Source organism: Corythoichthys intestinalis, chromosome 11 (genome assembly GCF_030265065.1).
Source record: "Corythoichthys intestinalis isolate RoL2023-P3 chromosome 11, ASM3026506v1, whole genome shotgun sequence".
NCBI lineage: Eukaryota > Metazoa > Chordata > Actinopteri > Syngnathiformes > Syngnathidae > Corythoichthys > Corythoichthys intestinalis.
In genome coordinates, this window is record NC_080405.1 from 58,634,207 (window position 1) to 58,657,582 (window position 23,376).

At 40.5% G+C, this 23,376-nt stretch overlaps 1 protein-coding gene across 1 annotated transcript in view; it reads left to right on the forward strand.

The window, feature by feature from the left end:
• The window catches only part of mrpl11 (mitochondrial ribosomal protein L11), a 103,454-nt gene that overhangs the window by 17,075 nt on the left and 63,003 nt on the right, over positions 1-23,376 (forward strand). The window contains exon 2 of the mRNA XM_057849991.1: positions 13,115-13,248. Within this exon, the coding sequence (XP_057705974.1) occupies positions 13,126-13,248 (123 nt within the window). The 5' untranslated portion in view covers positions 13,115-13,125. The remainder of the gene's footprint in view (positions 1-13,114; positions 13,249-23,376) is intronic.

Sequence of the window (23,376 nt, forward strand, 5' to 3'; positions counted from 1 at the left end):
GCAGCTGAATAAAGTCAGTAAACCACGCGGATGTCTGACATTGTCATTTCAGAGCTTAGCTCACTGTCTAAGTAGGACCCCAACATCTTGGCGAGGACAGTACAATGACCTTGTTTTTGGATGGTTATTTTGAGATTTAGGGGCGCTTGAAGTGTTAAATTTGTGTTACGTCGCCAGCGTAGGAACAGAACTCATTTTTGACCTGGGGACTACCTGTGCTACTTTGCACTTTAAAGAGCACCTCAATTTTGTCGTATAATTGTACCATGACAATAAAAATATTCAACACTGTCTACACTTGAAGTCAAAAATTTGCCTGTCGTTTTTCCACACGTTTTCATGAGCTAGAATTGTTCAGACAAGCGTAAAAATTTCTCCTCGTCTCATTCAGAAATGCACGCGCTGACAAACATCTGTTGGTTTAAAGCTTCTCGTCGACTCGTAACTAAAACAACAGATTGACTTTTCTGGGTGTTCTCCTTGAAGAGGATCAAGGGAAAGAAAGCGCCTCATCGGCCAAAGGAGACAACGCGGCGGGCCTCGCTAGTCTAATTAAGCTCACCGTTTTTAATTAGCTGCTGATGAATCGCTCCAAAATGAGCCCTGCCTGTCCTTGAATGGCGCTCTTTTTCAATTGGCTTTCGACGCCATCTCGCCTCGAGCTCGTAACCGATAGCTCGTAAAAAAAGAGCAATCTGCGGGGCGCAAAATTCGGGCGCTATATTGGCCACGGGTGCCGAGTCACGTCGGCCCGCTTTTATTGACTTGTTTACTCGGATCCGGTGGCTCGACAATTGAGCTGGGGAAATCATTTCCATTTTCATTTGGAAATACAAAAGAGGCTCGGCGGCCTTTGCTTTTGTACTTGCTCAAATTCATTAGAACGCTTTGAAGAATGGGATATTGTGGCGTGAATAGTCATTTGTCCCGGCAGATGACTTTCCTCTGCTCTCGTGAAGAGAGAGAATTGGGGGGGGGAAAAAAAAAAAAAACCCGCTGAACTCTGGCTTTATCCTGTCTCGGCAATTTTGCTGCAGAAACTTCACGTGTCCAAATACGGTCCAGTTTTCTCTTCGCTACTCATGGTCTGCCACTGTTTTAGTGCCATGGACGATGATACACGTCCAATCTTGTGACTAAATTGAAACTCTTTCAATAAGTTTGACACGAGTAGACTAGAGGCGTGCGAAATTTCCGATTCTTGGATTATTCGCGATTTGGCCATGGAAGATTCGAGAACGATTCACAAACATCCAAATTCCGATTACTGAATTATACCAGGAAAAGCGGAACTAAAATGAAGTCAGCGCGGTCTTTGGGACACAATGAGGAACGGACCGAGGGTAAATACCATGTTCAGCTTATGCAGCTAGATAAAAAAACAATAATATCTGACTGTGGCCAACAGTTGTTACAAACAACGCCCAGTTGCTAGTTGCTACAAACATATGGCCACATACATCTACGGTAGAGATCACATATACGTAGAACTAGATGCGAAATGACAGACTTGCCGCCGTTAGTAAACAGCCGCCATCTTAAAGCAGTAGACTTCCCTAGAAGGCTTTGTTATAGCGAACCTAATTACCTTTTTATCTGAAATACTCCTAAATGGGCAAAATCTTGACTCGAATCTATCGTTAAATGATGAAACGGTTTTCAAACTTTCACATGCCGAAAGTAGACAGAAGGGAAATTATGGAATAACGGGAGCAATTTTAACAACTTTAACAGTTGATTCACAACATTAATTGAATGTAGTTTAAAGCTGCTGAAGCTGATTGAATGTTTCATTTACTGTTTTTAACTGTTAACTTGATACTGAAATATTAGTTTGCTTTAGCCTGAGGTTTTTTGAACAATTTTGGAAGTACTGTACTATTATCGAATCGTTAGGTGCCCCAAGATTCCCACGTCTAGAGTAGACATCCATTCCATTTAAAGTGGGTACGACAGTAGAAAAAAAGTCTTAAATAAGATTATTATGTGAATTAGAATCACATTATGAGACGATTCGACTATATATAACAATTTAGCAAAGCGCAGATGACAAGAAATGAGTCTTTTAACCTGCCGGTTAGCCACGCCTACCATTATAGGGGTCTAGCGTCCCCAACAGGTGGATGACTTCAGCGGAGTCACAATTTCATCTGATTTAGGGTGCAGCCCATTGACAACAAGGAAAATGCGACGAAGAGAGCTGCAAAATGTCATTGTTTCAGTCTCTCTACCCCAATATTTTTACAGGATATTCTTTTTATCCAAGTATTTTTCCCCAATAGCTAAATAAATGGCTTGAGACGGACCCGTCAGCCCGTTGAGGGAGAATTATTCAGAAGCAGGAAAAGGTGACGAAGAGAGCCACAAAATGTCATTGTTTCAGTCTGTCTACTCCAATATTTTTTGTCAGGTATTCGGGGCAGGCAGGTTGTGTGGACCCAATTGCAGGGAAACAAAAGGCAGCCAGGGAGGTGGTGGTGATCTCCAAAACGTTTTAATAATAACTAACAAAACACAAAGTACAACCAAAAGTACTGGGGATCAAAAAAGGCAAGGTTCAAACAAAACTTACTTTACCGGAGAGGTTAGAACACAAGGATCTTGGCTTTGACACAGACATAGACACTGACATTGTCAATGACGCAACAAGGAGTGACAAGAAACTGGTTGCTTATATACACACACGCAGACAAGGGGTAACGAGACAACGAGGAACAGCTGGTTAACACAGTAGGATGCAGATTGCAGGATACACTAGGAGGAGGCATAACAGGTGAAATCAATGGGCAATCACAGAGACAAGTCACACTAGGAGAAAACCAACACAAAACCTAACAATTTTGACAGGATATTCTTTTTATCCAAGTATTTTTCCCCTATAGCTGAATAAATGGCATGGTCATGACAAATAAGTCTTGTGCTAAATGGAATATGAAATAATAAAAATGCATTTATTCAGGACGCCATGGCAAAATGACTCCATAATGGTCAAAACTGTCGACTTCACCTTTACTGTCGCACCTCCCGAACAATATTTTATGCCACCTAAATCGGGCTTATGTCATTTCCCTTCCCCGGCTTCGGAGAATGTAAACAAACCAAGAGGCGTGACAGCTAGCCGACACGCTAACCCAAACCGAGTGATGTTTTCAAAGTCTTCGAAGCGGAGAATCACCCAATGTGTTTGAACTGGGAGGGTCGGCATTGATCAACCATGATTTCCCAACTAAACATTATTTCACATGATCCTACCTTAAGTGGTTTACTTTAGTCAACATTTGTTTCTATCAGTTACCAACGATTTTCCATATACAATGCTGGCAATAAGTATTGGCACCCCTGCAATTCTGTCAGATAATGCTCCATTTCTTAATTGCAATTACATATGCTTTGGTAGTAATATCTTAATTGATTCTGCTAGCAATGAAAAAACACAAAAGAGAATGGGATAAAAATGAAATCATTATCATTTTACTCAGAACTCCAAAAATGGGCCAGACAGAAGTATTGGCACCCTTTGAAAAATCATCTGAAACTTCTCTTATTCGTATAATTAACAGCACCTGCTACTTACCTGTGGCACATAACAGGTGGTGGCAATAAATCAGTCACACGTGCAGCCATTTAAAATGGATTAAAGTGGACTCAACCTCTGTCCTGTGTCCTTGTGTGTACCACATTGAGCATGGAGAAAAGAAAGAAAACCAAAGAACTGTCTGAGGACTTGAGAAGCAAAACTGTGAGGAAGCATGGGCAATCTCAAGGCTACAAGTCCATCTCCAAAGATCTGAATGTTCCTGTGTCTACCGTGCGCAGTGTCATCAATAAGTGTAAAGCCCACAGCACTGTGGTTAACCTCCCTAGATATGGATGTACAAGAAAAATTGACCAGAGATTTTAACCATCATCAGTCCTGGTGCATCTATAGCCTCTTCGTCCTGGGAGTGGATCTCTTCTGACTGTGGTTCTCCCCAAGGTTACTCTTTTCCCACTGGGTTTTTGGAGTTTTTCCCGTGCTGCCATGGAGGGTCTAAGGATAGGGGATGCCCAGGACATGAATTCATCTCATTCATCTACTGCAGACATGTTCAAAGTCCGGCCCGGGGGCCAAATGCGGCCCGTGGTCAAATTTTATTCGGCCCCCAGCCTCTGTCATAAAATCAATATTGTCTGGTCCGCACACAGACTTAATAAATTGGTCAGCAGTACTGCTACCGGCATATGAAGTAGCTTACACACTAAATTCTGCTACTCATTTACCCACTAAAAGGCAGCAGCACTCTAAGCAACATTACCCTGTGTGACCCTTCCAATTTTCTAAAATGGCGATAATCAACAATAAAAAAAAAGTTGACTATTTCTTATTTAATTGGACTATTTCTTCACTAAAATACGCAACAACTGTGTCGGCCTCGTGCAAAAAGACAATCGCCGTTTTTAAAGAGTTCAATGTGAGGCGATATTACCAAACAAGACACGCTGACATGCACGACAGGATTACAGGGAAGATACGCAGCGAGAAATTAAAGCAACTTGAAGCTAGTTTAATTTCACAGCAGCAGTTTTTCGCAAGACCCTGAATGTCGAAACAAACGCACAAAGGCTAGTTGCGAGATTGTTGAAATTATTTAAAAAAAAAAAAAAAAAAAAACATAAAGCAAATGTGACACGCAGAATGGCTTGCTAAAATTTGCTTAAATATATTGTTCTCCGTAAAGGATGTCAGCCAAGGTCGGCCCCCCACATCTTTACCACACCAAATCTGGCCCCCTTTGCAAAAAGTTTGGACACCCCGATCTACTGTATCTGACTGCATATCAAATTGACTCTTTAAAGCCCTCTGAGACGACCTTGTTATGATGTAGGGCTATACAAATAAAATTGAATTGATCCAAAGATTGTGCGGATGGTGGATAAAGTACTTCGACTAACATCCAAACAAGTTCAAGCTGTCCCGCGGTCGAGGGTACAACATTGTCAACCCGTACTTTCCGTCATCGTCTAAATGAAAGGGGACTCTACGGTAGGATACCCAGGAAGGCCCCACGTCTTACCAGTTTTGCCAAAACTTACCTGAGAAAGCCAAAAACGTTTTGGAAGAATGTTGTCTGGTCCGATGAGACCAAAGTAAAGCTTTAGAGAAAGGCATTAACATAGTTTACAGGAAAAAAAACCCCCGAGGCATTCAAAGAAAAGAACACCGTCCCCACAGTCAAACGTGGCGGAGGTTCCCTGAGATTGTGGGGTTGCTTTGCTGCCTCTGGCACTGGACTGCTTGACCGTGTGCATGGCGTTATGAAGACTACCAACATATTTTGCAGCATAATGTGAGAAAGCTGGGTCTCCCTCAGAGGTCGTGGGTCTTCCAGCAGGACAGTGGCCCAAAACACACTAGAAAATGGTTTGAGAGAAAGCACTGGAGACTTCTAAAGTGGCCAGACCTGAATCCCATAGAACACCTGTGCAGATATCTAAAAATGGTACCCTTCAAATCTCAGAGACCTGGAGCAGTTGGCTGAAGAAGAATGGTCTAAAATTCCGGCAGAGCATAGTGAGAAACTCATTAATGGATACCGGAAGCAGTTGTTCGCTGGTATTTTGTCTAAAGGTTGTGCTACCAAGTCTTAAGCTTTGGAGTTTTCTGTAAAATGATAATGATTTCAATTTTTTTTTCATTCTCTTTTGTGTTTTTTCATTGCAAGCGAAATCAATGAACATAGCAAAGCATTTGTAATTGCAATCATTTTCTGGGAGAAATGGAGCATTATCTGACAGAATTGCAGGGGTGCCAATACTTTTGGCCAGCACTGTATATATTTTCTCAACATGCAACAGTATTCCATATCATTCTGCTGTCTTCCACATGCAACATTTGTCACGTCATGCAAGATTATTCAACCAGTGTACAGTGTTGCACATTTTTTGACATCATTCCCCACACCTGTTTGCATTTCTAAAAATGGCATTCCCGGCTTTCAGTCTGCGTTTCCTGCCTTTCATACGTATATACACTTAAAGCAAGTGCTCCAGAGCGGCTGTGTTTGGTCGGCGCCAGGAGCTTCTCGCACTTCAAATAATCCTCGACGCGGCTGCGTTCGTTGACTGTGACGGTGAAAGAAATCGATCCGTTCTGCCGAGAAAAACGTTCAAAAGCGTCCCACCCAGGGGCCCGCGAACGAAGGTCGTCAAAAGTATCTGTCGTGAAAGCGTATTTGATTGGAAAAGTATTGAAATTTGCTTTTGCGCCATCAGAAATGTGTTTTCGTGAGGGAAATTGGACTGAGTTGCACTAATCTTGATAGTGAAGGAGATTTTTTTTTCATTTTCCTTCTTAACTCATTGGCTGCTAAACAGGTCTCCAAACTAAATTCTTCCTGGATAAAAGTAGTGAGACGTGACTAAATTTGGGTCACTAAAAAGGACAAATAAGGTCAAAAGTAGGCCTGCACAATATTATGAGGGGCTGTACAAGACATTTTTCATTCTGACCCTCTCACACACATACATACTCCTCTCACATACATATTCACTCTCACTCATACATTTTCACTCTCACATTCATGCATTCTCCTCTCACATTCATATATTCTCCTCTCACATACAAATATTCACATATATTGTCCTCTCACATCCATACATTTTCCTCTCACATATATATATATTCACTCTTACACACACACATATACTCTTCTCACATCCATACATTCTCCTCTCATATACATATAAATTTTACTCATACACATACATACATACATATTCTCCTCTCACAAAATATATTTTCATTCTCACACACACATATGACACATTGACTAGCTTCAACTTTAATAGCTGTGAGGTCTTTTGACCTTGTGACCCCAAACCAGTGCAGGGTTGAAGTACTTTACTTGGAGATCAAGGTTTTCCAATTTATCTATTCATAATGTTTTTATGATTTTTAAAATTTATTTAGTAACTTCAAACTTCAATAGCTCCTAGACCATTTGACTTTTTGACCCATAATCAGTGCAGGGTAGAAGTACTCTTCTTTTAGGTTGGAGCACACCTCTTAGTTTTCCAATTTAGCTCTATACATTCATTTATTTTTTGGACTATATTTTCACTTGAATAGCTAATTGGTCTTGTGACCTTTTTAATCATTATCAGTGCGCATTCATAGAACTCTCCTTGCGGTTTTTGGAACGTATTTTTTTTTTATCATTAAGAAAGCTAGACATTTTCCTTTTGTTGCTGTAAATCATAGCACAAATCAAATACGATCTGTCAAAATACTTGACACAATCATAGAAAGTGAGTGCTTGATTTTACAATGGTGTCTTAATTAGTCAGGCAGCCATCATTATATTTTTTTTTATTTAGAAAAGTACAAGTGAATAATTGTGGGTTTCGAACCCATGTAGTCCAAATCAGAGACAAGCGACTTTACCAATGCGCCATTCTTCCGCATGACATTTGGGCTGTGATTTTTCTAATCCAACTGAAAAGAAACTGCGGCTGGCTCCAACACGAAATCAGAAAATGCGGCTCAGTTCACCGCAGTGTTTCCCTCGCCGGGAGTTCCAGTTGCCAAAATGTTGGTGCGTCTGATATCATAATTACTGCCGTGACGATCCTCGCAGTTTGGGCACGTTAGCTCCCGCTTGGACTGCTAAAGAGATTTGGGAGTTGCTAGGTCGGAAAATTTCTCTCATCTCACTTTCAATTGCGTTATTATGAGTGACGTTGGGTGCAGCTGATCCTGTCCTCCACCACTCGAGACAGGATGACAAAGATGTGACCGTTTCAGAGGTCCACAAAATATTTCGTAATAGCCCAACTGCTTGCCGAAGTGCTCGTGTCTCCTCTTCCATGTTGACCCGCCTCAACAGGAATTGCTTCAGCTTCTCGGCCAATCAGAGCTGCCTTCCGTTTCCACTGTACTTTCACTCACACATACATATATTCTCCCCTCACACAGATATATATTCACTCTTATACCGATATCGTCTTCTCTCATTTACCTATATTTTCTTTCTACATACATACACACACAGAGTGAAAATGTATGAATGTGAGAGTGAAAATGAATGAACGTGAGAGTGAAAATGTAAGAATGTGAGAGTGAAAATATATAAATTTGAGAGGAGAATATATATGAACATGAGCGGGGAATATATGTGTGTGAGAGTCAATATATATGTATGTGAGAGGGCCGGAATGAAAAATGTCTTGTACGGTCCCTCATAGCTTTACATTAGCACACATTTACCCTTTGACGCACACATTCACACACCAATGGCGCTACTGTCATGCAAGGCGCTGCCAACCAAGTGAAGGTTCAGTGCCTTGCCCAAGAAAGTGGGCAGTTCTTGCCGGGAACCGAACAGCTGACCCAGGACAACTCGAGCTACCGACTGCGCCAGCTAGTAGACCAGGTCCATTAAAATTGGGTAGGCTGGTAGCACCGCCATCCCTCCCAGTTCACATGGATAAGATGTCAACTACCTATAAACTCATTTAAGGTTTTAAGTTTTAAGCGATCGGACGTCCATCGTCAATGGACCCGAATGGGTTCCTAAAAAAAAAAAAAAAAAAAAAATATATATATATATATATATATATATTTTTTTTTTTTTTTGTTTTGTTTTGTTTTTTTTTTTTGGTTTCTTATTTATCAGCTATCGATATCGAGTTGAAAATGTTTGAATCGCGAGCGTTTTTTCTTATTACCCCGCTATCGTTGATGAAACGCGACTTTGTCAAGCCACTTTGGGCAAAGTGCATGAATTCTATTTTCCCGACCAGGCACAACATACATCGTGGCCTTGAATCATGTTGCTAGCATGCTCTTGATTCCTTCAATGTCATGTAAATGGCGGCGTGCCACAGCCGCTTCGCTCGCTCGGCGTCTTATATGTAGGTCACCTCCCTTTGCATTGTGATGCCTCGACTCATTTAGCGCAGACGCAAGGCTGGCTTTTAGCGATTGGAAGAGCTCTTATTCCCTTTCTTCCCAATTGGAATCAAAGCTCTATTTGATGCTCGGCAATACAAGCGCACGGTCAGAAACCCTGTTTTTGCCCTCCTTTTCTTCTACTTTGATGCATATTTTCTGCTCTTGTTGCACTGAGGGGTTGATATGGAAGACAAATGTTGTTTCACCAGTAAAAAAAAAAAGTCCAGGAATAACCTGATGAATGTTTTCATTGTTTTAAAAAAAAATCATAAGTTCCTTGTTTTAATATGATCAATTTGATGTTTTAATGTTTACCTTGTTTGAACGTGATACATTTGACTTTAAAATGTGATAAATTTCATGTTAAAACGTGATGCCTTGCATGTTTAATTCCATGTTGTATCAATTTGACATTAAAATGTGCTTTAGTGGTAAAAATTCACATTTTAATGGGATCAATTTCACGCATAATTGGTTTCAGCTTAATGTTAGAACGTTAATATGATCAATTTCAAATTGGAATTGTCATTGACGTCCAATCCCATTTGACTGAGAGGTGGCGAATGAATCGCCGGCCCCCCCAGTCGATTTGGATCCGACGCCGTCAATGGCAGCCAATGAGTTAAGATTGAAAAATAAACACCCGACCTTTTCCGATCCTCTGAAAAGGAAAAGATTCCGATACGTGATCGGACCTCTCGGATTGAGTCTGACCTCGCAATGTATCTTGTGCACGGCTTGTACCGTATTGGCCCGAATATATGACGGCCCTGATTATAAGACGGCCCCCTCTTTTTCAAGACTCACGTTTGAAAAAAGACTTTTTGAGCACCAAATTCATTTTTATACAAAAAATAGTTACAGTACATCCGAAACAAATAATTACAACAATATATTTGAGAGAAAAAGCATGTTATTTTGCCTCATTCAAATCTTAATATCTGAATATTTAAATATGTAAACTAAAGTGCAATCACATCCGCTTCTGGATTTTGAAATGTAAATAAACCAATCTATTGTGATAAAACAACAAAATTGCAATGACTGCATGAACCATCAAAGTGAAGTCTAACTGTAACTGTAGTCTTGAAACAAATCTGAATAAGGAAAAACATGGCAATAAAGTAATGCAAACTGGTTAAACTTGAGAGTAGCCGAGATCTGTCATGACAGAACATCACTTCAATGATATCTGGCGCCATCTAGCATCGTGGAAGAGTATAATGTCTAGACCGCGAATATAGGACAACCCCCTCCTTTTCAGTCTTATTTCAATGCAAAAAACGCAGTCTTATATTCGGGCCAATACGGTACTTTCCGAATTTTTGGGAAACGGCCTCGCGTCAATGCGTTCCGTCCGCTGTAACTTTACGTTCTCTCCGTACGCATCTGACTAGCCGTCGATGTAATTGGATTCCCTCCCTCCCTCCCTCCCTCCCTCCGTTGGCCGTGACGAACCATCAGCATAACGCTTCTCCCCTCAAGTACTTAATTTTATTGAACGTCCGACACCCGCCGAGTAGCACGGCTCAAACTTGTATTTGTCCCCTGGCTCCCGTCATTGATCTTTTCTCTCTCTCCGCTCCCGTTTTTCTTTTCCTAATGGCAGCGCCGATGGAACTTTTATTCCATCAGAGGATTACAATCCCGCATTTATGTGTTCGGCCTCGGCAGAGAAAGAAAGGCCACGGGTTCAGGCTTTTCTCCCCACTCGGCTAATTGACTCCTAATTTGCTTTTTGAAGTAAGATGAGGGGAAAAAAGGGCCCGGGGGTTTAGTGCTGCCTTGGTTTGTTGCAATTCTTAGCTCAGGGCCATTTACACAAGGCATTTTATAGGGGGAACGTCTACCGAATTCAAAATTTTCACTCTTTCAGACGTTGCATAATGAAAAATGAATATGTAATCCGCTTGAAGTTTGCTGCAAATGTTGCAATTTCAGTTATATTGTCTTATTTTATTTTGAACCGATTGATTACGACAGAGCCCTACAGCGAGAAGGTAAAATTAACGTGACGAGATTTATCCCTTAAACAAGCCGGTGCTGCAAATATGATTCCTCATGAATCGGGGTGTGACAAAATATCGAAATGGTGATATATCGTGATACTTTGGATCCCAAAAGGTTATCGCTATGCTCCTGCCTAGAATCGAGATATCGTTTTAAAACGGTGTCAATGTCTAAAAAAATAAATAGAATAAAAATAAACCGACAAGTTGCTACCAAAATCTTTCACTATAATCGTGTCTCAGTTAACTCTATGGCTGCACTGACGGTGCTCGACGCCCAATCCATTTAGACTGGGAACGTTCGTTCTTTTGAAATCAGAGCATTCAGAGTCATTCTGTCCGATTTTCAGGGCATTTACAGGTCACTTGTTGTTTTCCGAAATTTCCAGGTTCGCGGTGAATCAGTAACAGGCTCAGTTTTATAGCAAATCCTCCCAGTTTCAATCGATTGGATGTCGGTCATAGTCAATGGCAGGTCACTTTCTTGTTAATTTTGGGGTGTTTATGCGCCACTCCTAGACAAGTGCCGATTATCGGTTTCAAGGTATACTGTGGTATGAAAACGTCAAGGTTTCAAAATGCAAAAAAATTCCGTCAAACCGTTCTGAATGTGTTAGCTATTTTTTATGTCTCAAAAATGCAGGGAGAAATCCCTCGCTTGCAGCTACAAGGCTCAATCCTCCCCCACCGGTTGTTGCTCATTGTCAGTGAGTCAGCTGTGCTACAAGATAGCTGGAGGAGGTGAAACGCCTGAACTTTTTCCGCCCATTGAAGAAAAGGAAATCGCCGGTGCGGGAATACTTCGGCTACAGAAAAATTACAGATAGCCGCGGCTTAGTGGAGATGGTACCTTTTCTCTTAGGCCCCCTCAAACTGTTTGCATTATTTTAAAACACTTAATATAATCAATCAGGGAATTGTATCGTTTCTCGTATTGACTGTTTGTATTACTCTAACACACCCAATATAAAATAAATAGCACGCATACCATAGTTTAAGGAAAACAAGCAGAATATAAGGCATAAGAGATGAACAACGCATTCTTATCACGGAAGCCCAAGATGTGCGTCATGCAACTGATTGAGCAAGATTGACGCTGACAAGCCCACGTCTGCACCACCAACTCTCTCAATGAGTTCTCCCGGACAGTCCAGAACAAATGGCAGGACGCCCTGCTCCAAGACAAGGAACACCCAAGAACGTCCGATATCCAACTGATAACACGACTGACAAGACTCCAAGAGCCCCTTTGACGCTGAGGTGACAAAATCCACAACCCTCGTTGCCCTAACAACAGTAACTCCCAAGTCCTCCCGTCCAATCCACAAAACGGACAATAATCCTAAACAACGCCCAAACACACCCTTCTTCCTGCCCACGGCCAGCTCTGCGAGAGCCTTCAAAAGACTGAATGTTTAACTAAGCAGTGTCATTTTTTTTCTCGGGAAACTTGTGTTGAATTGTTATATGGTGACATTGGATCTTTGTCTGGGTCCCTTCTGTGCTCTATGATTGCTGTCGACTCAGAATAAATTGTCAACTTGTGTTTCAAAGCCTTTTTCCAGCTTGGAGTCAGTACAAGGGGTTAAGACTAATGTGAACGCGCGGAGTTTGGCCTTTTGGCCGGGCTGTCGGAATATTTGAAATGTTACATTTTTGCCATCGGAAACAATTATGGCTTTTTTTTTTTGTGTCAAAAAACCAGTGGACGCAAGGGCGAAATCTGTGTTGCATGAATTCATGGAACGTTTATAAGTCGGAACAGTGTGAATTGGTCCAAGCCTGTGGGCTGCAGGAAAAAAAAAACTAACATTATATGTGGGGTGAATTGCTTTGTTAAGCATCCCCACAATAAGCGTTTGTGTGATAAAAGGTAGCTTAAATCATCCCACACCCTTGACACTTAAACCCCCACTGTCAGAGTTTAGCATTTCTTTTTTTTTTTTTTTCATGTTTCAAGGAGAGTTTTCAATCCCCGAACCACGTGGAGAACATCACCTCGAGCGCCTCCAGATCCCAGGCGCAGATCTTCCTTTTAATTGCTGGCTCGCCCGCCGCCGCATTGACGTTTTCAAGTCGATGATTTTTTTCAATGAGCCCCGAGTGTAAATCATTTAGCGCGCCGGCGTTAAGAAGCCGCGCTAATTGGCCCTGTCGCTTTTCTTCTCTTCAGCGGCCGGAAACATGTCTAAGATCTCCAAGGCGGCAAAGGCCGTCAAGAAGTTGGACACCAGCGGCGTGATTCGCGCTACCATAAGGTCAGGACAAGCGGCCCCCGGGCCTCCGCTTGGCCCCGTCCTGGGACAGGTAAGACTTGTCAATTTCATATAAAAAGGGGATCCGTTTCATTTCGATTCCTGTTTTAACGTTAGGAATGGAACATTTTACCCAACCTCTCTCTCATGTGTGTTCACCAAACCTTCCGGAATTAGAGAATGAAGCCATTTCTTCAAAATCAAAACTGATGTAGCTAAACTAACAAGCTAATTGAAATTTCTTCTCACCTTGGCAGTGTTATTAAAACGGTCAAAATGGAATGATGCCTGAAGCCTTTGCCCAACCCCTTTGTCATTCTTGCTTACCGAACAAACCCCTGGGGTTTGAATCTGACCCAGGTTAAGAGCCGCTTTTTTAATGGTAGAAATTTCACATTTGAATGTAATCCATTTCATTTTTAGTAGTTTCTTGTTGAAACGTGACAAGTTGAATGCTGTTCAAGTTTGATTGGTGTAGACTTGACGTTGAAATGTGATCTGTTCCTCGCTTCAACGTTTGACCCTGTCCTGCGACGGGGAAAATTCACATAGAGCAAAAATCTTTGATAACAAATGATAAATGGCATTCAGTGTACAGAAGTAGGGCTTCATTTTCTCACCTGACCTTCGGTGCGCAACTCTTATGAAGTGTGCAGCCACCTGATCTTTACCTTTTGTAATTTTGCAAATGGCACAATTGCCTCCTCCACCCGACTCCAATTCTTATTCTAGTCGCACAGCTCCTTTGTGCAGGTGGGTGACACTTTCTGCACAAGACACACAAATGCCACCTGTCCATGTTGCCACCTCATATATATTTGATACTTATCTATATATATATATTTTTTTGTCTTCATAAAATGCAGTGCGAGTTATCTTGTATTGCTATTGTATTCTTTGTATTGCAGAGGATAAAGAATATATGTACTGTATGCCTGCATGTACGACTACAATTTGTGCAATAGTATCCAGTGTTGTTAATAACGGCGTTACAATATAACGGCGTTACTAACGGCGTTATTTTTTTCAGTAATGAGTAATCTAATTAATTACTTTTCTCATCTTGGCAACGCCGTTACCGTTACTGAGGCGGGAAAGGCGTGCGTTACTATGCGTTACTAAGTTGGTTGAATTAAAAAAAGTCTGAGAGAAACGGACTCACGGGGACGAGAGCAGAGCAGGAGTGGGGAAGACGCCGTTGCAACCGCGATGCTAGGTGGCTCCAATAATACCTGACTGCAGCCATAGCCGACAAACTACACCCACATGACACGGTAGATATCATATTATAGAACTAGATTCAAATGACAGACACTGCTGCATTGCCAACATGTTTTAAGGACTACATGCGTTTGTAAACAGCCGCCATCTTAAAGCAGTAGACCTCTCAGGAAGGCCCTGATGTAGAGATCCTTCCTAGCGAACCTAAGTAATTTTTTTTTTATCTATAATGCTCCTAAATCGGCAAAATCTTAACTTAAATCTATCTTTAAATGATGAAACAGTTTTAAAACTTACACATGTTTAAAGTAGACAGAAGGGAACTAATGCAATAACGGGAGAAATTTTAACAACTTTAACGATTGATTCACAACTTTAAATGACTTCTACACATAGCAAAGGTTACTAGCTAGTTATCGCAATACCCTTTTGTCTAGTTAAGTTGAGGGTAAAGAATTGGGCTAGGGCCAGTTGTCCCCCAAACCCTTTAAGCTTCACATTGTGTGACCTGTTTTTTTTTTTTTTTTTTTGAGAAAAAAAAAATTATATCACTAGTTACTTTGCCAAGTAACTAATTACTCTTACATTCAGGTAACTGAGTTACTAACGCAATTACTTTTTGGGAGAAGTAATTTGTAACTGTAATTAATTACTTTTTTAAAGTAAAATTAACAACACTGCATGGCACTAAATGCGTTAGTAGACAGCCGCCATCTTAAAGCAGTACACTTTTTAGGACGGCTCTGTTGTAGAGAACCTTCCTAGCGAACCTAAGTAACTTTTTATCTAAAATACTTCTAAATCGGCAAAATATTGACTTGAATCTATCTTTAAATGAGGAAACAGTTTTAAAACTTTCATATGTCGAAAGTAGAGAGAAGGGAACAAATGCAATAATGGGAGCAATTTTAACAACTTTTAACAGTTGATTCAGGGTAAAGGGTAAATTAGGGTAAAGAATTGGGCTCGGGCCAATTGTACCAAAAACCTTCACAAAAAACTTCACATAGTGTGGCCAATTTTTTTTTTTTTTTTTTTTTATTTATTTTTTTTTGAGGGAAAAAAAAAAAGTAATTATCACCAATTACTTTGCCAAGTAACTAATTACTCTTACATTCAGGTAATTGAGTTACTAACGCAATTACTTTTTGGGAGAAGTAATTTGTAACTATAATTAATTACTTTTTTTCAGTAAGATTAACAACACTGATAGTATCTGAACCTTTTGGAATTTCTCACGTTTCTGAATAAAATCACAATCAAATGTGATCTGATCTTTGTCATAATCACACAGATGAAAATATAGTGTCTGCTTTCACTAAAACCACCCAAAAATTCATATTTTGCACGCAAAGAATGACAGAAGGGGAAAAAATAAGTAAGTGAACCCTCTGCCTTAGGAGACTTAAAGAGCAATTGAAACCAATTTTTACCAAACATTTTAAGTCAAGTGTGTGCCCAATCACTGATGAGTGTTTTAAAGCTGCCCTGCCCACTACACAACAGGTTAGAATTGTCCTGATGAGAAACATTGTCTGATGTGCATCATGGCTCAGTCAAAACAGCTGTCTGAAGACCTGCGATCAAGGATTGTTGATTTGTATAAAGCTGGGAAAAGATACAAAACCATCTCTAAAAGTCTGGATGTTCCTCAAGTGACAGTCAGAGAAGTTGTCTACAAATGGAGAGAGTTTGGCACTATTGCTTCTCTCCCGAGGAGTGGCCATCCACCAAAGATGAGTTCAGCGCAGAATACTCCGAGAGGTAAAAAAGAACCCTAGAGTGTCTGGTAAAGACTTACAGAAATCACTGGCACAGACCAATATCTCTGTGTACACATCAATTATATGTAAAACTATGGCCAAGAATGGTATTCATGGGAGGACTCCACAGAGGAAGCCCCTGCTGTCAAAAAAAAAAAACATTGTTGCAAATTTAATGTTCAAAAAAAGGCACTTTGACACTCCACAGAAGTTTTGGCAAAATATTTTTGTGGACTGATGAATTGTTTAGGAGTAACACACAACGTCATATGTGGAGGAAAAATGGAACAGCTCACAACATCAATACCTCATCTCCACCGTGAAGCATGATGGAGGGAGCATCATGATTTGGGGCTGTTTTCCTGCCTCGGGGCCTGGACAACTTTCAATCATTAATGGAAGATTGAATTCAAAGGTTTTGCAAGAAAACCTGAGGCTGTCTGTCAGACAGTCGAAGCTAAAAAGAGGATGAATGCTGCAACAAGACAATGATCCAAAACATAGAAGTAAATGAACTTGGTTTCAGAAGAACAAAATGCACATTCTGAAGTGGCCTAGTTAAAGTCCAGACTTGAACCCCATTGAGATGCTGTGGCATGACCTAAAGACAGCAATTCATGCCAGACATCTGACTGAACTACAGCAGTTTTGTAGAGAAGAATGGGCCAAGATAAGTCCTGATTGATCCGCCAGACTGATCTGCAGCTACAGGAAGCGTCTGGTTGAAGTTATTGCTGCCAAAGGGGGGCACAAAATATTAAAAGTGATGTTTCCCTTACTTATTTTTCCCCTTCTGTCATTGTTTGCATACTGTCCTCATTTAAATCTGAAAACCGATAAATGTTTGGGTGGTTTTAGTTAGAGCAGACACTGCTTTTTCATCTGTGTGATTTTGACAAAGATCAGATCCCATTTGATGGTGATTTTATGCAGAAACGTGAGAAATTCCAAAAGGTTCAGATACTTTTTCATACCACTGTATTTGTTTTAAACTAGGGCTTGGCAATCTGGACCCCCAAAACGACCACGTTTATTTTCATATTGTCTGATATTGTCTTTGAATAGTGCAAAAACAAACGTCATTTTTCTATTGCATTATTAAAGTAGTTGTTTTAAAGAGAGTTGTTTTTATTCACATATTTGCCAACAATGACGGCGCTCGACGTCAAATCCAAAAGGGAAATATCCTCCTTTGCCATGGCTATCTATAGTCGTGGGGAAAAAAAAAAAAAAAAATCAAAGGAACCCCAATTTCTGGTAGTGCAAAAACAAATGAGTATTGATATTCATTTCATCAGATACATTTCTATACTTTCCGATACATTGGACAAACCTGGCACCGATGACGTCTGAACAAGCTAACGGCTTTTCAGCCACAAAGGAATGTGAAGTCTAGTTTTCATTTGAAAAGTCAACCGGCCCGAGCTCGTCGATGTACCACTTGGCCGAATCTGGTCAAATCAAACGGTAATTGTGTTTGTCCCCGATCGCTTGGTTCGAAAGGAGGCGAGCGAGTGCGCTGTTGATGGCCTCCCGCCGCGACACTATTTTGATGCGCGATGAGTCTGTGCTGAAACATCAGCCTGTCACGCAGCCACATCAAGCTTTTAGCGCCTTGTGGGCTCTTTTACACTCTCGCTGTCACAATTTGTTATGCCCTTCCAGCCTGTGGAAAGCACTCAAGTCTTTGCTTTTTTTTTCTTCCTTATAACAACTTTGTCACTAGACGAACACAAACAACCACAAAAGTAGGAACCCTACCGGGTCGCGTTTTGGCCGCTCGGCACTGACCAAGCGAGGGGATTTTGTGACATGTCTTAAAGACAGAAGTGAATTTTAGAACTACCATTAAAGATGGCAATAAATATTCGGCCATAAAGATTTGCATTTATTTGATACGATGCGTTGGATGTTCCTCCCCTTTTCTACAGGCGTGCGGTGGCTTCATTAGGAACGTGTACCGTCAGTAGCGCTTTTACGAAGCTTATAATGTTCCTGTTTTTATTGACATTGCGGAAAGGTCATAATTCTTCTTTACATTCATCAGCCGGGCCCTAATGGGTGGCGCTGTCACACCCAAGTGAATTATTGTGAAAAGGGAGCCACTCTCGTGCATGCAAATGGAACGGGCCAAATATTAGGGACACCTCTTAGTGAAAATGATACAGCTTGGCAATGTTTCATCAAAACTAGCTATTGGCTCATTGGCCGCCGTTGATGGCGAATTCCACCCGGCAAAAAGCCCCACCGCCCAAAGGTCGGCAAATTCACGTTTTGATATATATTTTTTGAAAGGTTGAGGTTGAGCCAAAATCCAGGTCCTGAGCCTGTTGTTTTTTGGTTGTTTAGTTAAAAAAAAGATACTTTATATTTCATCTATGTATCTTGTTTTGTATATTTCTTTTTAGCCCAATGTCATCTATATAAACTGTTACACTATAACCGCTGTAAGTATATATGCCAAAAAATACACCATCATCATCAATTCCAACTGGAAAAATATACCGAAATAATCAGACGTCCCCTTCCCAGTGAGCTAGAGTTCCCTCTTTAATGCAAGGAAAAACATCTTTTCTACCGGATCATCTGTCTATAAGTGCCAAATAAAAACTGGTAGAGAACTTCAAATTAACATTTTCAAGCAGCTTTGTTTTCATCAACGATGACGAAAATATTTTGTCGACAAACGCTTTTTTTCATGACGACGACGAGACGTTAACGAGCTAAAAACGTGTTTTGGGAGATTAAAACATAACGGGCCTAATTAGTTTTCGTCTGACGAGACAAAAATATCCAATAGTTTCCATCACGTGTTCACCATGTGTGACATTTTATGTGTAGTTAGCCTGCATCGTAGCAGTGTCTGCTTGTGTCACTCTGGTGAAGTGCTGCTCTATCCCCTACTCACCGATGCAGTGTCCTCCACTCTCAAAGCTTGCACACACGGTAGGATTAGTTTTCTTATCTTGGCCAGAAAGAATATGTAATGTTGCTTTAACTCAGTGCTTCTCAATTATTTTGTGTCCCCCCTAGGAAGAACCTTTCTCCCCCGCCAACCGTCTGCCGCCACTGTAAATAGTATCATTTGCCTATAATTATTATAAGTAAACCACTGCAAAACATTGATTCCTTTTTAATATCAAAGAAAAAATCTCTAGCTCAACTTAAAAAAAAAAAAAAAGTCACATCCAAACTGTAAAAATACACTCAAGATACATTTTTTGACCGTTTAATACAAAAAATATAAAATCAATAAATAATAATAAAGTTGCTAATCAGTTTGAATTTAACTCGTGAGGACAATATGCCAAACCATTTGAAAAAAAAAACAAAAATTAACAGCACAAAAACAACAGTGTCATTGGACAGAGGGTCCGTTTTTATTTTTGCTATTTTGCACTGAGCAACTTGGTATGCCGCCTTGTATGGTGCTAACAGTGTGCTCTGGTTTACTGGTGTAACACTGACAAAGCAGGACGATTGTTCGGCACGTCTTGGCTGGAAAAAAAAAAAAAAATCAAGCGGCTTATCTATGTCATTGCCGTCTAATGTTTTTAAGTGACTTCCAGCTGTCCGTTGCAAACATTTTCAGACACAGACTAGTCTTTCCTTGTCTCCCACTTTATTAAGTGCCAAAAGCCAAACGCGACATAAGCTAAGTCATTTTTCCTCATCTTAGCGCTTTATATCTCTAGTGGTTTTGCTGTGTGCTCGTTGTGTTCAAAAATACTGTGCACACTCTGAAAATGAGAGCGCCACTGCCATCAACTGAGCAGATGAGTAATTACACTTTATTCTATGATGGCAAAAAAGTATTTTCCCCGAGGTCACAAGCGCCATCCCCGGCATGGCTCTGCGCCCCCCTGGGGGGACCCGCCCCACTATTTGAGAAGTACGGCTTTAACCTTTAATGGTCTGTGTTGTGAGACCATCACACACTAAATGTAACTTGTAGCATGAGCATAGCATTCGCTAAAGCATTCGCATTAGGCTAAAGTCGGAGTGTTTAAGAGGATGCTCGCCGTTAGCATTAGCATTATGATAATGCTAACGGCAAGCATCGTCTTAAACACTCAGACAACTTTTTGCATGTAGTTCATGGCGTCCTGGTATAATTCATTGAAAATAATGTACTGTTTTCCTGCTGAATGTATGATCACCAAGTTGGCGTTGTCCTTGTAGATGCTACAATATGTGCTACTCTGTCAATCTTCATCGAAATAGTTGGAAACCTTTATTTATTCATTTATTTGTGGATTTAAAAAAAAAAAAAATACGGAGGAAAACATTTTTAATAAATGTTGACTAAAACTAATCGAAATTGGTAAAAAAAAAAAAAACTAGACGCATTTTGAGATGACTGAAATACGGCCATGAGTATTATCATCCAAAAGACGAAAATGAAAAGGGCTGCCAAAAACACCACTGATTTCGACTCATGTTGACTCTGTTTACTTTGATTTAAAAAGGCCTCGTGATTGATCAGGCCGGTGCGATTGTAGGACTCTGAGGGTTAGACTTCGTATGCAGCCAAACGGTGTCTCACTGGTGTGTTCGCAGCCAATCTGAATACATATAAGCACTTCACTTGAATAAAATACAAATACAAACAAATTCAATCCACTTTACCTGGACTTCCCCAAAGTGCTAACAGATGTCAGTGCCGGCATAGTGGCGTGGTCATAGCACACCGTAGAGGTTTTCAAATCTGTCAAAACGCTCTCGGTTAGCTTTAGCTTGTTCTACTGTAATAACACCGAGCATCAGATGTAGCCTTCTCTGAGTGCTTGATGAAAACGGCGAGCTGTGTACAGAGGTGGGTAGTAACACGTTACACGTACGCCGTTACATTAACTTGAGTAACTTTTTGAGAAAAATGTACTTGTAAGAGTAGTTTTACTAAGCCATACGTTTTACTTTAGAATATTTGTGAAGAAAAAACACTATAACTCCACTACTTTGGGCTAAGAGTTGTTACATTTTCCCCTCTTTAGTCTTCATATAAGATTTTGTTTTTTTTTTGCTAGCGATGCTATTGCCAAGAGTAGCGCCACTAATTTGACCAGAGACGTCGCAACAATAATCACGCAAGCCTATTCAATCGCGCGTCTTTAAAGCACCATAACAAATGAAGTATTTGACATAGAGCGCTCCCCTCAACATGAATCGAAATCGCAGATTTAAAACTGTCTCCCAGTTTTTATTTGTCACCGATTGACCACAGAAAACCGGATATCTGATCCTCTTAATTTCATAATTGTAACTATAAAGGAACTACAGTATTCAATACTCAAACTAGGAACTATTATTGTAACTATAAAGGAACTACAGTATTCAATACTCAAACTAGGAACTATTTTCTCCACCAGAGGGCAGGGCACTCATGCTCTTTGGATGAATAATGCTTCAATACTGTTTTTTTTTTCTTTCTTTAATGATGTTTTCCCCTTTTGGCTTAATGTGGTTATGTAATGGGTTTGTTGTACAGTATCATTATAACAACAGTTCATACAGCTAGGTTTGTGCTGAGAGAAAAAAAATACCATTGTTTAAAAAAAAAACCAAACAAACAAAAATAAGCAGTTAATCAAAATGTTACCCATGACTTTAGTATTCTTTTCACTGGATACTTTTTTACTTGTACTTGAGTACTTTTTTGTATGACTACTTTTACTTCAGTAATATTATTTTGAAATAACACTACTCTTACTTGAGTCAAATTTTTGACTAATCTACCCACCTCTGGCCGTGTGCAGGCACTAGCATTAGCGGCCTCGTCGTGGCGAGCTGGGGATATCCGTACTTTTTCAATCTGGCTCACGCCTCGTAGTCGGGCTGAAATTGTTCTTCTGTCGTGCTACAAAGGGTCCTTCCCTTGACAATCAGTTTCAGTAGGTCAAACCTACAGAAGGCGGCGGGATTTGTGTTCGTTTCCCCAGATCAGTTATATCTGTTTACACAATAACCCAGGAACAAATAAAGGGATTGTTAGTGCATTTGGAGGGTATGTTTGTAATATGAAATGGTAAAGGTGATCAAATGACGTCAAAGGTCACAGAGGTCAAAAAAGGAACTTGGTATTAACTCGTTTGGTACATAAAAGGAGCGAATGACTTTGAAATGGGCTGCTTAGGCGCAAGTCTGCTCTCCAAATCCTCCCCCCTCGTTAAAGAATGATGGGAATAATTCAGTTAACCGAAAGTGATTGATGATGTTTCAGTGCCATTGACGGTGACCGACATCTAATCCGTTTGTATCCCCGCCATTTGAAGAGTTGAACTTGTATTTGACGGTTCCGTTTGTGGCTTCACGTTGTGGCCTGGTAATGGCTTCCCCCATGTGACCTGTTAAATTATGAATGGATGTTTACTTGGACTTGAAAAAACTTGTTTCTGTTTTCCACATTTTTCTCGGGGCAACGAATCGCTCGCCATTCGGCGGCGAATGATCACGTTTCGGCGTCCCGGCAGCTGATATCTTCTACATTTTGAAACAATTGTTAATCTTTCGGTCTTTGCTATCATCAAGAGCTTATTTTTCTGATCATTGATCAAATAGATTTCAATTAAGATATAAAATAATGGAATCATTTCCATCTCTTTTACTCATTTTACTTCAGAAATGCTTTGGAGGAAGCTTCTTCTACCATAAAAAAATCTAATTAGTGTTCCCTTCTGGGTGTAAAATTAGTATATGCAAATTATTGGGAATGGAAAAGAAATATGGCCACTGTCTCAGCCACTCTTTCCTCAGACACTGAATCTATCCTTCACACTTCATTTGAATAAAGCAAGCAGCGCAGGATCAAAATGATGACGGTCCATTTTTCTATCCAGGCCGACCGAGTCAAAGACATCGGCTACGTGCGTCACGCTTTTCAATGTGTTCTGGAAAGCTTTGCTGTAAACATTTCTGTAAATGGTTTCTTTTTTTTCCCTATGCGCTAGGTTTTGTCACGGCGCACTGTAGACAGCAACCTTGCCATGTACATTTGTTGAATCGCATTAAAATAATTGAATTGCCCTTCTAAGGATCAAATTGGACTTGGAAATGAAATGTGCGGTTGAATTTGAGCTTTTAGTCAGTCGTGATGTTTTATGAAGACTTGGCTAATGTCTTTACCTCGTTGATGGTGATCGACGTCCAATTCATTTTCATTGGGAATCTGGCGTGTAAACCAGCATGAGCTAGCGGCC